Below are 14,584 nucleotides of genomic sequence, written 5' to 3' on the forward strand. Positions count from 1 at the left end.
ATGTGTTAAATTTAAGAATGAGTGACCATATGAATCTGCATTTTTTTTTTCTTGGAAAGGCTCTGTGGGCCGCATGAAATGGGCTAGCGGGCCGTATATGGCCCACGGGCCTGAGTTTGCCCACGTCTGCTCTAGCCTATTCACCACAAGGCTGATTTGCACTTCAACCACTATCACTCACATTGGCCTTCCTCCACTTCCACCGCATGCACTCAGTTTTATCTCAATTTTAGGGATATTTCAATATTTATTTTTTCTATTCCCTTTGTATACACTCGTGTATTTATTTTGTCCTTTTAAAATCCATTTTATGCTTCCCTTGTTGTACCCATTTACTGTATCTATTTTACTATTGCAAATCTTGTCTTTGCTTTATTTTGTTTTTCATTTCCCTATTTTAGTTCTGTTGTATAAATTCAGTCATGCTTTGTATTACTCTTGCTGCTCTGACCTGTTTTAATGTGAAGCGACCTTAGGCATCTTGAAAGGCACTTAGAATACAAATTATTATTAGGTAACACTTTATTTTAGTGTTACATCTATTAGCACTAATACATACAATGTTAATGCCTGTACACTGTATAAGTAACTTATAAGGCATGTACCAAGTAAAATCAAACATTTGTTAGGCATGTATTTGGAAATGTCTCGTTCATACGCAATTAGGGATTTATTATCAATATAACCTTAGTAAGGACCTAACAAATGTTTGATTTTGCTTAGGACACGCCTTACAAGTTACTTATACAGGCATTAACATTGTATGTATCAGTGCTAATAGATGTAACATCAAAATAAAGATTTATTATTGTAATTATTATTATTATTATTATTATTATTATTATTATTATTATTCATCTTCCAGTGTGGTTATGAGTGCATGGTAATGCCGGGCTAGGCGTCTAGAGTGTAATGGTTCCTTTCCAGTATTGATCCCCCATCCATCCCATAGCCCCATCTGTGGTCTGCTCGGTGTGGCGTGGGTTAGGGGGTCAAATATCAGGTCAAAGGTCGTATAGCCATAACCATATACTGTAGGTCAGATGTCAGATACCCATTAACCAGCGTGCCATCTGATTCTTCACTGTGAAGCATTAGGCTGCAGCTATACTGGATGTCTTGCGGTACATTAAGTGAACTTGTGGGCAAAAAATAAATAAAAACATTGAGTGGCCTATTTTATTTAGATGTTTGCTCTGATGTAGTCTCATTTGCTACGTTTACAAGAGACATTTAAATTAACCGACTTTAATTCTGAATAAAGCTTAATTCCGCTTTGAAAATGTCATGCAAACACCTCTTAATTCGGAATTAAAGGAAAGATCAAAGTATACTCAACGGAACTATTTAATTCGGAATCATGAATTCGGAATTAAAAACATCATGTAAACGTACGTAGTGACTGATCATAGTGGAATGTAACTGTTATGACTGATAATTCTTTAACTTAACTCAATGCAGTAACAACTGGCTACCATTATATTCAATTGAACAGGCTACATCAAGCATGGCAGAGCAGTGAAAATTCTAGTCTTTTCAATATATTTTTCACCTAGCTTGACCTCAGCCCTTTTTCGGGAAAGGTGCCCTCTGCCTATTAAAACCTAAATATCTCAGCTTCCTAAGCACATAAAAACATGAACTAGGTTGCATTTAAAAGCTAGGGCCCTCGCCTTGCATTATAATGTGTGCGTCATAATGTGTGTAATTGAGCTCTAGCATACCCATATTTTAATATTAAAAACTCAAATCAGCAGCGTATATGTCAATCCAGGCTAAAATGGGTTAAAATAACACATCCAGAGTAGTCGCAGCACTAGGGCTGGGTATCGCAGCCATGTTCCTGTATCGATTTCGATTCTTAGGGCTGTGAATCGATTAATCACGATTCAATTCGATTCGATTCGATTAATTCCGAATCGATTCAATCCGTTCCCTTCTTGGTGCCAGGATTTCCTCCATAAGTTGCAGTTGCCTATTTTTATATAAAAATGTCAAAGGGCTGTGGCTTGACAGTATTAACATATTGCTAATTTGTAATAAGTAGGCCTAGGCCTAATTGACTAATATCTACTGGGTATTTTCCATAGACCTAAATTAAACAAAAAGAACAAAAAGAAAAAGAATTAAAAAATCGATTTTGTGCCCTGTGAATCGATTATGTGAATTTTAGATTAAATCTATCGATTATCGATTAAATCGATTATTTTACCCAGCCCTACGCAGCACTATATAGAGCTGCACTCTCCTCACTGTATAATACCCACATGACGGTACAGTAAATAAATAGGCCCAGCAGCACCATATTCGCAAACATTCTTAAATGATTTACTTCAATTCATTACTGTAGTCCCACCATGTATCATGCGTCTGTTGTGTTCATGTAACGCATCATGGATCCATCTTCATATATTACAGTAAAACCCTTGAAGAGAGCATGTAGTCGTGTGCTTATTAAGAATTTTGAAATGGCGGGTTCAAAACACAATGACCCCAAACACACAGGTAAACGGTCACTGTCTTGGTGTGAAACCAACAAAGTTAACGAGGTTAACTTCAATGAGGACACTTAATCGCTCAACTTTAACAACTCAACAAGTGAGTTTTAATAATAAAACCGATGCAACACAATAACTTGAGGGGGAGTGTATGACCCAGAGGTACAGTATAGAGAGGTTATTCACTCACCCCCTCCCCAGACCATACTACACATCCTTATGTGACATCACACACATTGATAGGTGACATCACACATATCAAAGAAGAGGAAAAATCCGCACTCCCACACCGAGTCCCATGCTTTACTGTATTTATCGAATACCAGTGCGTTGTAATAGGCGAAACGCGTCTGCTTGTGGACATGGTGGTAATTGATAAATAAATAATGAGACTCAGCTTGTTAGTGCGGATGTTTCCCTCTTCTTTAAGTTTGTAGCTTTTTCGTGCATCCATAGTTATTTATTTAACTCCAGAAGTTGAGCGCGCTCCTCTGATACACTGGAACATCAAACACATCCTCATGTTCTCCTCTGCCATTCCGGCAGCACAACAAGAACAACATCAAGCAGACCAGGGGACTATACAATAAAGCTGGTTCAGGATAAGTTAAGGTTAAGTTAAGCGGTAAATCATCTAATACAAGAGCTTTTCTTAAGAAAATGAGGACTGCAGGCTCTTCTATTAGATGATTTACCTCTTAACTTATCTTAACTAGTATAGTCCCCAGAGTCACAACAAGAACAACCCTCAGACCACAGCACTCCACTCCTGCATCTTTACTTTGACGGGTTTCAAAGTCTTTCTCGGGCCATTTGAGTTGCTTTGTCTTTGTCCCAAATGAATGTGTTAAATAATTAAGTTAGTTACCCCTCTCCTATGTGTGTCTGTCTGTGTGTGTGTGTGTGTGTTTGTGAGTGAGTTGGAGAGATTGTAAGAGTCTCAAAGTGGGTGGGACAAATGCTGGGTTCATCCAATCAGAAGAAGCGTTTGTCCCAGTGAAAGTGGGGCGTGGTTAACTCTTATCCAATGAGGCGTCATGTTAGTCAGTATTGACTAGCCGCTCTGCTCCTCATCCTGCTTGAGGCGTTTCCTGAGTTGTTCTGTGATGGCCGCTAAAGGGTTAACGCTGCTGCTGCTGCTGCTCTTCAGAGACGAACTCTTCACCGCCTCACTGAACCACGACACCTCCGACGCCCTGTGGACACACACATACATACATACATACACATACACACACGCACAGACACACACACACACACACACACAAGCACGCACACACACACCCACAAAAAACATGCACACACACAGAGAGACACACACAGACACACATACACACACACACACACACGCAGACCCAAATGCACAAGCACACACAGAAAGAGGGGAAATCAATATGTAGAACAAACTCACAAAGTATTAACACACATGGGGAAGTACAGTGAGGATGAGGGAAGGTGTATGTGGGTGTGTGTGTGTGTGTGTGTGTGTGTGTGTGTGTGTGTGTGTGTGTGTGTGTGTGTGTGTGTGTGTGTGTGTGTGTGTGTGTGTGTGTGTGGACACTAGTTTCCAGTTCCATGTCGTAGTGTATGAAACGGTACAGGGACTGGGATATGGATATGTGTGAGCATATTTGTGTGTTGGTGTGCGTGTGTCCATGTGTGTGTGTGTGTGTGTGTGTGTGTGTGTGTGTGTGTGTGTGTATCTTACACTAGTTTCCTCTTCTGTGCAGGCTTCATTTTGCTCAGGTTGATGGAGCCAGGCGGTCTCTTCTTCGTTGCCCTGGAGACACAAAAAACATCCCATAATGTCGGTGGTGTCAGTTGATGCCAGCTATCACAGTGCCACGGATGACAGTGTCAGTGCAACATCAATGGGAGCAGTGCACCTTACCAATGACTGCCCCAACATCACTCAGTCAGTCTAACGCTTATTGTTCATGGTGAGATTAGAGCCTTCAACCCGAGTCTACCAGATTTTATTCAAACAGAAGTTTCCCTTATTCAAATACTGTATTACAACTTTTTTTGTGCGGCTAGCGATTATTTCAGAGTGTTGTTTAATCAATGTTTTCAATGGCCAATGAGCATTTGAAGATGAGTTTGACTGACAGCTAGTTTTGGCAAAGGACACGCTCAACTTCTTGGAAAAACGAAAGTCTTTGGGTGCGCGATAAAATGTATCAACTTAAGGAAGAAAAATCCGCACTCACAAACTGCGTCTCATTATTTATTTATATTACCACCATGTCCAAAAGGCAAACGCGTTTCGGCTATCAAGCCTTCATCAGTGCGTGGTTTGACTGACAGCTAACCTTGTTGTCCACATCGTATGGAGTCATCGGTTAAAGCCAGTCAACCATGTTAGTGGTACTGCTACACTCTGAGGGGAATTAGAGTGTGGGCATTTGAGTACATTTGGGGTAGCGTAATGTGTGTGTGTGTGTACAGTGTGTGTGTGCGTAACGGTACAGGGACAGGGGTGGGGATATGGATGTGTGTGTGAGTTGGGCATGTGTGTGTGTGTGTGTGTTGGGGTGCGTGGCGGGTATAAATCCATAAGTGTGTGTGTGTCAGATCCATATGATGACTGGGAGAGCCTCATTGTCCCACTTTCTGGCAATGTCAGCAGCATGACCATGAGAGAGAGAGAGAGAGAGAGAGAGAGAGAGAGAGAGAGAGAGAGAGAGAGAGAGAGAGAGAGAGAGAGAGAGAGAGAGAGAGAGAGAGAGGGAGAGAGAGTGTGTGTGTGAACTCTTTCCTAGCACCCGTGTCATTGTAAGGTCATTTCCACTGAGACAGGGGGCAGCTAAAATATCCCAAGGGGGCCCGTACAAACACACACGAGAGTATGAGTATGAAAAGTGTATCAGCTGTATGTCCCAAAAATCTACTAGCGTGTGTGTGTGTGTGTGAGCGTGTGAGAGAGTGTGCGTGCGGGCGTTTTTGTGCATTCATGTGTGTGTGTGTCTGCAACACATTTTTTGAGAATCACATTGAGTTGCACCTGTGTATGAAATGCGCTATACAAATACACTTGCCTTGCCTGTGTGCGCATATGTGTATGTGCAGGCGAATTTGCAGTGCGTACTCATGCTTTATTAGCGTGCGTGTACATGTGTGTCTATGCAGGCGTATTTGTAGTGCGTACTAACTCTTCATCTGCGTGTGTGTGTGTGTGTGTGTGCGCGTGTGTGCGTGTGTGCATGTGCATACTCACGCTTTATCTGCTTTAGCTCTCTTGGCTGCTCGGCTGCTGCTTGGCGTGCTGGTGGAGGCGGTTGCCATGGCGGTGCCGGATGCGGTGCTGGCTGTGAGCTGGCTGAGTTCTGGCAAGGCGTCCACCAGCGGCTTCATGTCCCCCACCACAGGAGTGGCCTTCCTCTTCACCTGGGCCACGTGCTGCTCACGAGCTGTCTTGATGGCACTGATCTCTACAATACAAGATCATAATATTAGGGCTGGGAATCGGTTAAAAATTTTAATCGACGGGGCGCTGTGGCGCAGCGCGCTAAGCCCCCCACACTTGGGCTTGCATGCCCACGGGGACCCCGGTTCGAGTCCGGACGGGGTCATTTCCCAACCCTACCCCGTCTCTCTCCACACTCACTTCCTGTCGCACCTTCACTGTCCTATCTGAAATAAAGGCCCAAAAAGCCCATACAAATATCTTTAAAAAAAAAATAAAAAAGTAATCTAATTAATCTATGGGCTTTGTAAATTAATTAATTAAAATTAATCACATTTAAATATCCGACTTGAGAACAGTGAAAAGAATTCATTTTTCACATGGATTTTGAATAACAAGCTTAATCAAAAAAATATTGTTCATTTTTAAAAGAATAGAGAAATCTCAATTTCAGCAGGCTGTACAGTGTACAGTACACCATCAGGCGTAATATTGCTCTCCACTGGTCTAATTCAGCTAAGGGTTAGGGGTGAGGTGCTGGCGGCCACTTGTGCAATCAAATATCAAAGAAAGTAAAGATGATGCCACACACTCTGCTCTTAATATTAAAGTAGCGATTTGGCCACACGCTCGATTCCAATAGGAGGTCATTTCCCGGTCCTCCACCGTCTCTCCTTTGTCCCATTCGTTTCCTGTCACCATCTCCTACTGGGCTCTCCATTAAAAGGCATTGGAAACGTGAAAAAAGAGGTCCAACATCGCTTACAAAACGTGAACCGCTTTATGGCTGACCAACTGACCGACACAGTGGCGTATAGAGACGCGTGCATGTGACGAAAAAACACCCCATCACAAACGGCCCATCAGAAACTCTCTCTCTTACTCTCTCTCTCTGCCATTATCTGAGCCCGGCATTGATTACCAGTATTGAATCAACTACTTATTTTACATATGGGTTAAAAGCGGCGAGGGTAATTATTTGCAGTAGAAAAACTGCAACACATTACTAACCACATTATTATTATTACCATTATTGTTATTATTACCATCATCATTATCATTTTATTATTAATATTATTATCATTATTATTATTAACCTATGAGTTTTATTCTTGTGTCATTTGAACTTGCAAAAATAATGAAACACAACAAAAAAGAAATTAAAGATGTGTTTCCATTTGTCCAGAATGTCCAGGGAGTCTGAGAGCACACATGCAATGACCATATTTTAACCAGAAATAAAATCCCAGACACTGACACGCGCTCACAATGACCTTTTTTGCCCTTCAGAATGAGCTAGCTCAATCACCAATAATAAATCAAGCCAAATAATTTACATTCCAACTATGAACTAACACTGACATAGTCAATGACGAGCTGATTACAGTTAAATTTCATTGAAAACAAATAGTTGACAGCAAATAATGAAAACATTTAAACATAAAAACAATTTGAAACACAAAAGTACAATATTATAATGTCCCTCTTGTATTCATTTACGAACATACACTACTCAATTGATAGGAACTAATTGAAAAAGACAAGGAATGAAAAATGTGTTAAGTGTTAGAGCAGTGAAAAAGTACGCTTCGATCCGGATTTTGTTTGCTGCCACTTCAATATTTTACGCAAGGTTTCGGGTGAAAAAAAACAACAGAAAAAAAACAAATAAAAGCGGGAGCAAAAAAAAATCCTGCTTGAAGCAGACTTCTTCATCTTTATCTAGTCACTTGGTTGTCTTGCTCCAATGTCAGATGTTTTTTTGGATGTGCAGGCTTCAACCAACTCCTTCAAGTGTTAGAGCAGGGCCAACGCCCTTAATCTGGCTGTGGAGCTGGGATGTGCAGTGTGTCACCAAGTCCTACTTCTAACACCCAGAATAGAAAACTATACATCACACACATATCCCCAAAGGAATGACACATTCCCTATGTGCACTTGATAATGCCACAGAATACAGTATATGAAGCTTAGTTGTGATTTTTATTTGCTTGTATAAATGGTGCAGAACTATGGATCACCCAGATATCTCCCTGCTGTGATTTACACTGTCATGGTATTATATTATATTATATTATATTATATTATATTATATTATATTATATTATATTATATTATATTATATTATATTATATTATATTATATTATATTATTTGTCCGTTTTAGAATAGTGTGGGCATTATACTGTGATCTTGGGCATGATAGACAATGGTGCTGATACAGTTTACACTCAAAGACCTCAAAAAGGCAGAGAGAGAGGCAGATGGACGCAGAGACACAGACAGAGACACAGACAGATGAACCGAGAGCTGAGAAAGAGCTTTCAGACTGAGAAAGAGGACATCGAAAGACAGAGAGCCATGACAGAGAGAGAAAGAACATACAAAAAGGGGAAAGAAAGAGAGAGAGAGAGAGAGAGAGAGAGAGAGAGAGAGAGAGAGAGAGAGCGCGAGAGATAGAGAGAACGAGAGAGAGAGAGAGATCGAGAGAGCGAGAGAGAGAGAGAATTGTAACATGTAGTGCCCAGATGGAATGGCAGATAGCCGACAGCAGGAAAGTTGCGCCACCGAAAGACAAAAGTGTGTCTGTCTACAGCCTTCCTCCTTCCAGAGCCACAAGAAAGATTTTGCATCTGTGCGCCCGCGTGCATGTGAGTGGGTATTTGTAGTAATGTTTGTAAGTGTCTAAGAGTGATTGTGTATACGCAAGTGTATTTGTGTGTGTGTGTGTGCACATGTAGTAATGCCTGTCTATACGTGTGTGTGTGTGTGTGTGTGTGTGTGTGTGTGTGTGTGTGTGTGTGTGTGTGTGTGTGTGTGTAAGCTATACTGCATTGTGCTTATTTAATTTCCCATCAGCGTCCGCGTCCCCTTGCTTGGCTCTGGTTACTGCAGGAGTCAGAAGGACCATTAGGGCCTAATTATAATCACCAGCCATAGGATAGGCTCTCACACACACACACACACACACACACACACACACACACACACACACACACACACACACACACACACACACACACACACACACACACACACACACACACACACACACACACACAGCACAAATGCCTGCATGCAAAATCATGCACACACACACACACACACAAACTCACACCCCATCGATGAAAAGATTCAGTTTCCGATGAGAATGACAATTAGACCAGACTGAGATGAGAATGGAGAGAGAGAGAGAGAGAGAGAGAGAGAGAGAGAGAGAGAGAGAGAGAGAGAGAGAGAGAGAGAGAGAGAGAGAGAGAGTGAGAGTGAGAGTGAGAGAGAGAGAAAGAGAGAGAAAGAGAGTGGGTAGGTGGCGCTTTCAAAGTGGTGACATCATCTTGGCAAAGACATCACCCTAGTGTCTATTGGTTTGCAGTCAAAAAGCTCTTCATTTACTCTGCATTATTCACGATTTTATTTTCCATGACTGTTAACATATATTTTATGTTTCTAATGTTTTACTTTCTTATATACTCCTCCTTCCCTCAAACTCGTACTAATAACGACCAGGGGTGCATTTCTGGAAAGCGTAGTTGTTAGCAGGTAGCAATTTGGGTAGTTGCCAACGGAAAATTGCATCGCAACCAACAAAGTAGCTACGCTTTCCAGAAATGCACCCCAGGTCTCTTGACGCCCCTGCTCAGACTGGAACATGTGACACTTCTCAGGCCAGACAGAGCGGTGCCAGCGCCAGTTAGACTGGGAACCAAAACGCTTACCGGTCAATGGCCGTGTTCATACTGTACTTTTAGTTAGAATTTATTTTTTTCTGACATCTTCTGTACATTGCCATCATGGTTTGCTTGGAGGAAGAAAAGGCTTCCGATTGGCCGTAACCAACATTTCAGCTCCCAAAAGCTCTGGGGTGCATTTCTTGAAACGGTAGTGAGCAACTATGTTAGTTAGCTACTTTGTTGTTTGCAACGCAATTTCCAACTGACAACCAGGCCCGCCGACAGGGGGGGACAACCGGGCTTTTTGTCCCAGGCGCAGGGATAGGGGGCCCCAGAACTGGGCCCTCATTAAGTTTGTGATTAATGGTTCTATTTCATTTCAAAACTAGAAAAGTGCTCCGAGATCACATACCTCCTCCAGGAATGGCATAATTAGATAATGGACAAAAATAATCACTTTGCCAATATGAACGACTATATTCCTTTCAGAACTTTCAAAATGACACATTCATGTCAGTTCAGTCATTTGCAAAATCTACCTGCTTTGAAACATTGTGATCACGCGCTGATAGAGCCTAATTAATGAAGGGAATGTAATGATTTTGACCAACAAAACTGAAACAACCACAGAAGGGTAAGGCCTCTTTTTTTTGCCTACGATGGTATATGCATCGTTCTCATGGGCCACTGGTTGGTCTTGGCGCTGTCGGTTGAAGCGGCATTTGCTTCCCCCCATTCCTCAAATCACTATTCACCGTTAATCAGTCCACGGGCATTGCTGTCGGAATTTGTGGTCTATCTCGCAACTGGGCTTGATTTTAAATTTAGTGAAGGGGGTGTTTGACCAGCATTGTGAACTTAGCCTACACAGCCACAAATTCCATATTTTTGGCGATGGTACCCAATTAATTCGACATTTGTCAACCAAAATGATCTGCGGTGGTCACTGTCCATCTCGCAACAATTCACTTCCACTTCACACATATTTTAGGCAGCGGATTGATTTTACATCATTGTTTGTTAACTTCAACGAGGGTGTAGCAGGTTATAGGCTGCCTGCTGATGAGCAACTTTTTAGGTTGATAGCAGCACTGGTGTGGGAGCTGGCGTCAAAGGAGACAGTCCCACCCTGTTCCTTAGGAACCGTTTAGAATGGCGCAGGCTCACCCGTGTGGAATATTTGCCCGTGCTCGGCCATTATGCATGCTGTCGGACTTTCTGATCCCTGTCCATCTCGCAAACAACTTGGGGTTATTTTTAAATGTAGCGAAGGGGATGTAATGAATTTTACCAGCATTGTGAACGTAGGCCTAGAGCCATAAATTATTTTGGCAACGGTAGCCTAATTAATTCGACAGGATTGTGAACCTAGCCTAAGTCACAGTCCACAACAACATTGTGAACGTACACGATCACATATTCCATATTTTTTGACAACGTAATTAATTCGACACCATTGTGAACCAAGCGATCTGCGGGGGTGGTCACTGTCCTTCTCGCAACAGCAATGATAACATAGGCCTAGTCTAGGCCACACATCAGAAATTGAATAATTTTGGTAGCGGTGGTAATTCATTTGACGGGACTGATTACTGCCTGCGGATGAAGGCTGCCTGCAGATGAACAACTTTTTAGGTGAAATGCACTTGGTGTTGGAGCTGGCGGCAGTCTCTCCCCTGTTCCTTGCTGAGAAAGGCGCAGACACGCCTCTGCTCAGTGCTCACCGTGCGCACCTTGTGGCAGGCAGTGGAATAGCAGCGAACTAACAAACACAGACAACACACACACACAGAAACCCAGGCGATCACATAACCTCCTGGCGGAGGTAATAAGTTGGTATTTGAGAGAGGGAGAATGCGCTATATTTGCATTAAATAAATTATGCAGATATTTTGCCTTTCCTGTCCTTAAAAAGGGATCAAGAACCCGCACCTCCCCCACTCCCAGTGCACAAATGGTTTGGTCGGTCATTACGAGAAAGAAAAAAACGTCTTCAACTTAACACGGCTCGTGCCAATTTGCCAAGGTGTCTGAAGACGCAGTCGTTCAAAACAGGGGGGCAGAAAATGAAGGAAAGGAGAAAATAGAGGAAGACACCAGAAGCCCCAGGAATTCAGTAAAATATTCTTCAGATGATGCAGGTACTAACAGGCAGAGGACACAAACAAAGCAAAAGTTTCCCTTCATAAACAGACACGCACTGTACTGCAGTATTCATGTTTAAAAGGAGATCAGTCACACTGATAAACACAATAGAAAACGGGCATCGCATCATTTTATAACAGCTTAGTAAAATTGTGTTTCAAATCTGACCATCAGTGACCTTAGCTAAGAATATGCACATTAGCCCGGAATCATACCGTGATGAGAAGTTGCGTCGCGCGCAGGGAGAGGGCAAGGGAGAACTTTTAAAACAGCGTTATTAATATGCAACGCTATAAACGCTTAGCGCGTATAAATCCCGCTTAGCGCAAATGCTAACACATGATCAACCTGTTAACTTTGTGGGGAGAAATACAGTGTAGATTCGTTTTGCATATAGGCCTACATTTCTGCAACTTGACTTGTTCCTGTGTTTGGCTATTCTTAGTGTGGGAAGACTTTGATGAGGGAGCACAGCACAAGACCTGTGTTCCACTGACGTCTTTGGTGTGCTGCTCACTTGTTCACTGTCATCACACGTCACTTGAAGTCAGTTTAGTAAACAGGAGCTGATTTAGTCAGGCACATTTTGATGTGCAAGCCTTCAAATTGCCAAAGTAAATTACACTAACACTTGTGTTATTAATGACAATGTGAATCCTATTTGTTTTGTTTCATTTCTAAATAAATGTTGGCGAGAATGCATGGATAGTATAATTGGATGGATAGATCATTTACTATGGAATTGTATGCATCATTGTGAGGCTACTTTGGTACCAATGTCATTTCTTTTATAATGGGTAGGCCTAATAATACATAGCATATCATGTGAGAGTGGTGCGCTTTCAGGCCGAAAGTGTAGTCTGGCCACCTGGTCTCTTGAAAAAAATTGGGTGGAAGTTTTTTTTTTTTTGTGGGGGGGGGGGGGGGAGGGGGGTAGGAGGAAGGGGGGCCCATTGATATTTTTTTGTCCCGGGCCCAGCCAAACCTGTCAGCGACCCTGCTGACAACTACCCAAGTTGCTAACTGGCTAACAACTACGCTTTTGAGAAACACAATCCTGATTTAAGGCGTTAACATGTCAGTCAGTTTGAGGTTTGGAGAACAGGAAACTAGCCTAAAACATGACGATATAAGTCTGGGATCGCTCAGTTCAGAAAGCTGAGGTTGGAATGAAAGCTTTACAGTTGTTAGGCCCTCGCTGTGTGTGTGTGTGTGTGTGTGTGTGTGTGTGTGTGTGTGTGTGTGTGTGTGTGTGTGTGTGTGTGTGTGTGTGTGTGTGTGTGTGTGTGTGTGTGTTTCTCACTGTTGAGCCAGCGTTCTCTTCTCTCCTTCATTCGTTCCTTCTTCGTCTGCTGCCTCTTTTCGCCTCCGCCTGCTGCTGCTGCTAAATACACACACACACACACACACACACACACACACACACACACACACACACACACACACACACACACACACACACACACACACACACACACAGAAAAAGAAAGAGCGAGTTGGTCAGTCTGCAAGTCCATCTAACAGATACATGTTTGGGACATGAAGTGTGTGTGTGTGTGTGTGTGTGTGTGTGTGTGTGTGTACATGTGTTATTGGGAGACAAGGTGTACACCAGGTGTGGCGTGTATACAAGCTCACTTATGCCGTGTCCAGACCAAGAGCAAACTACGCTGCCTGGTAGCGTGGGTAGCAGAAGAAGTTTCGCCTTGAATTCGCTGTATTCGCTCGAGACACAGCATTGACATGTTTGATTCAGCTAATCACATAACGGCTCTGGCTTGACAGCCTGGGACATTCGGAGATATGAACGTTCCGATTGGTTGTCGCCGAACAGCGATTAGATTTAGTTTAATCTTCAAAATTCGCTCTGGTCGCGCAAGAAGCTTTGCTCCTGGCGAATTCGCTTTGGTAGCGCAGGTCGCGTGCCCTCCATAGAGAAATAATGACTTCCGTCGCTTCGTTCGCTCTGTTCGCTCTTGGTCTGTGCACGGCATTAGACAGGCATTGTCAAAAACACTTGCGGCCACACAGACACACAAACGCACACTCTCTCTCTCCATAGCACAGTATAACACACCGAGTGAGTGGAAACTGCAGGGGAGGGGGGGTGCAGGGTGGGGACGGAAGTGTGTGTGTGTGTGGCTGGAGCTGGATGACCAACTTTTTCCACAGAGGAACAGTGACTGTGTGTGTGTGTGTGTGTGTGTGTGTGTGTGTGTGTGTGTGTGTGTGTGACTGACTTTATGTCCATTTCCTGTTTGAGGCGTGCGCTCTATCTGCATTGGCACCTGGACATTACCCCCCCCACCTCAAACCTCAAACCTCAAACTGTGTGTGTGTGTATGTGTGTTAGTGTGTTTGTGTGTTTGCGTGTGTGTGTGTGTGCGTGTGTGCGTGCGCGCGCGACAATGTATATTTTCTTAGTGCAATTTGTTTCCCATCCCTTCCCCTTTCCTGAGTGACTTATCAACATTGATAGTAAAGCTACGAGTCTACAACCGACTAATCACCAAACCAAATAATACTGTGTGTGTGTTGCTCTCTCTCTCTCACACACACACACAAACACACACACACACACACAGACACACACACACACACAGCTTCCTACGTTAGATTAAGAGCCATGAGAGAATGCGAGACACACTCCAGACACGCCAGTAAAGATGTGTACCGCGCGCGCACACACACACACACACACACACGCACACACGCACACGCACACGCACAGCATTTATTGTACAATTTAGAAATTCAGATACCGATATACGGTGTGGAATCACGGTAAGGGCTTCTACTGCCCAATTCACAAATGTTCAAGCCGGCGGACAAAATGAGGGGAAAAAATGCAGAATAAATTCA

The 14,584-nt window shown here is 43.0% G+C and overlaps 1 protein-coding gene across 2 annotated transcripts in view; it reads right to left on the bottom strand.

Annotated features, from left to right (window-relative positions):
- Positions 1–2,306: 2,306 nt before the first annotated feature.
- slx9 (SLX9 ribosome biogenesis factor) overlaps positions 2,307–14,584 on the bottom strand; it is a 20,884-nt gene continuing 8,606 nt past the window's right edge. Inside the window, exons 3-6 of one of the 2 annotated variants that reach the window (XM_063211709.1) lie at positions 13,026–13,103; positions 5,716–5,929; positions 4,207–4,278; positions 2,307–3,694 (exon numbers count right to left, since the gene is read on the bottom strand). In XM_063211709.1, the coding sequence (XP_063067779.1) occupies positions 3,553–3,694; positions 4,207–4,278; positions 5,716–5,929; positions 13,026–13,103 (506 nt within the window). In that variant the 3' untranslated portion in view covers positions 2,307–3,552. Of the gene's footprint in view, positions 3,695–4,206; positions 4,279–5,715; positions 5,930–13,025; positions 13,107–14,584 lie in introns of both variants that reach the window. The other variant, XM_063211708.1, reaches the window with a different exon arrangement.

The sequence above is a fragment of the Engraulis encrasicolus genome, chromosome 12 (assembly GCF_034702125.1).
Source record: "Engraulis encrasicolus isolate BLACKSEA-1 chromosome 12, IST_EnEncr_1.0, whole genome shotgun sequence".
In the NCBI taxonomy this organism is placed as follows: Eukaryota; Metazoa; Chordata; class Actinopteri; order Clupeiformes; family Engraulidae; genus Engraulis; species Engraulis encrasicolus.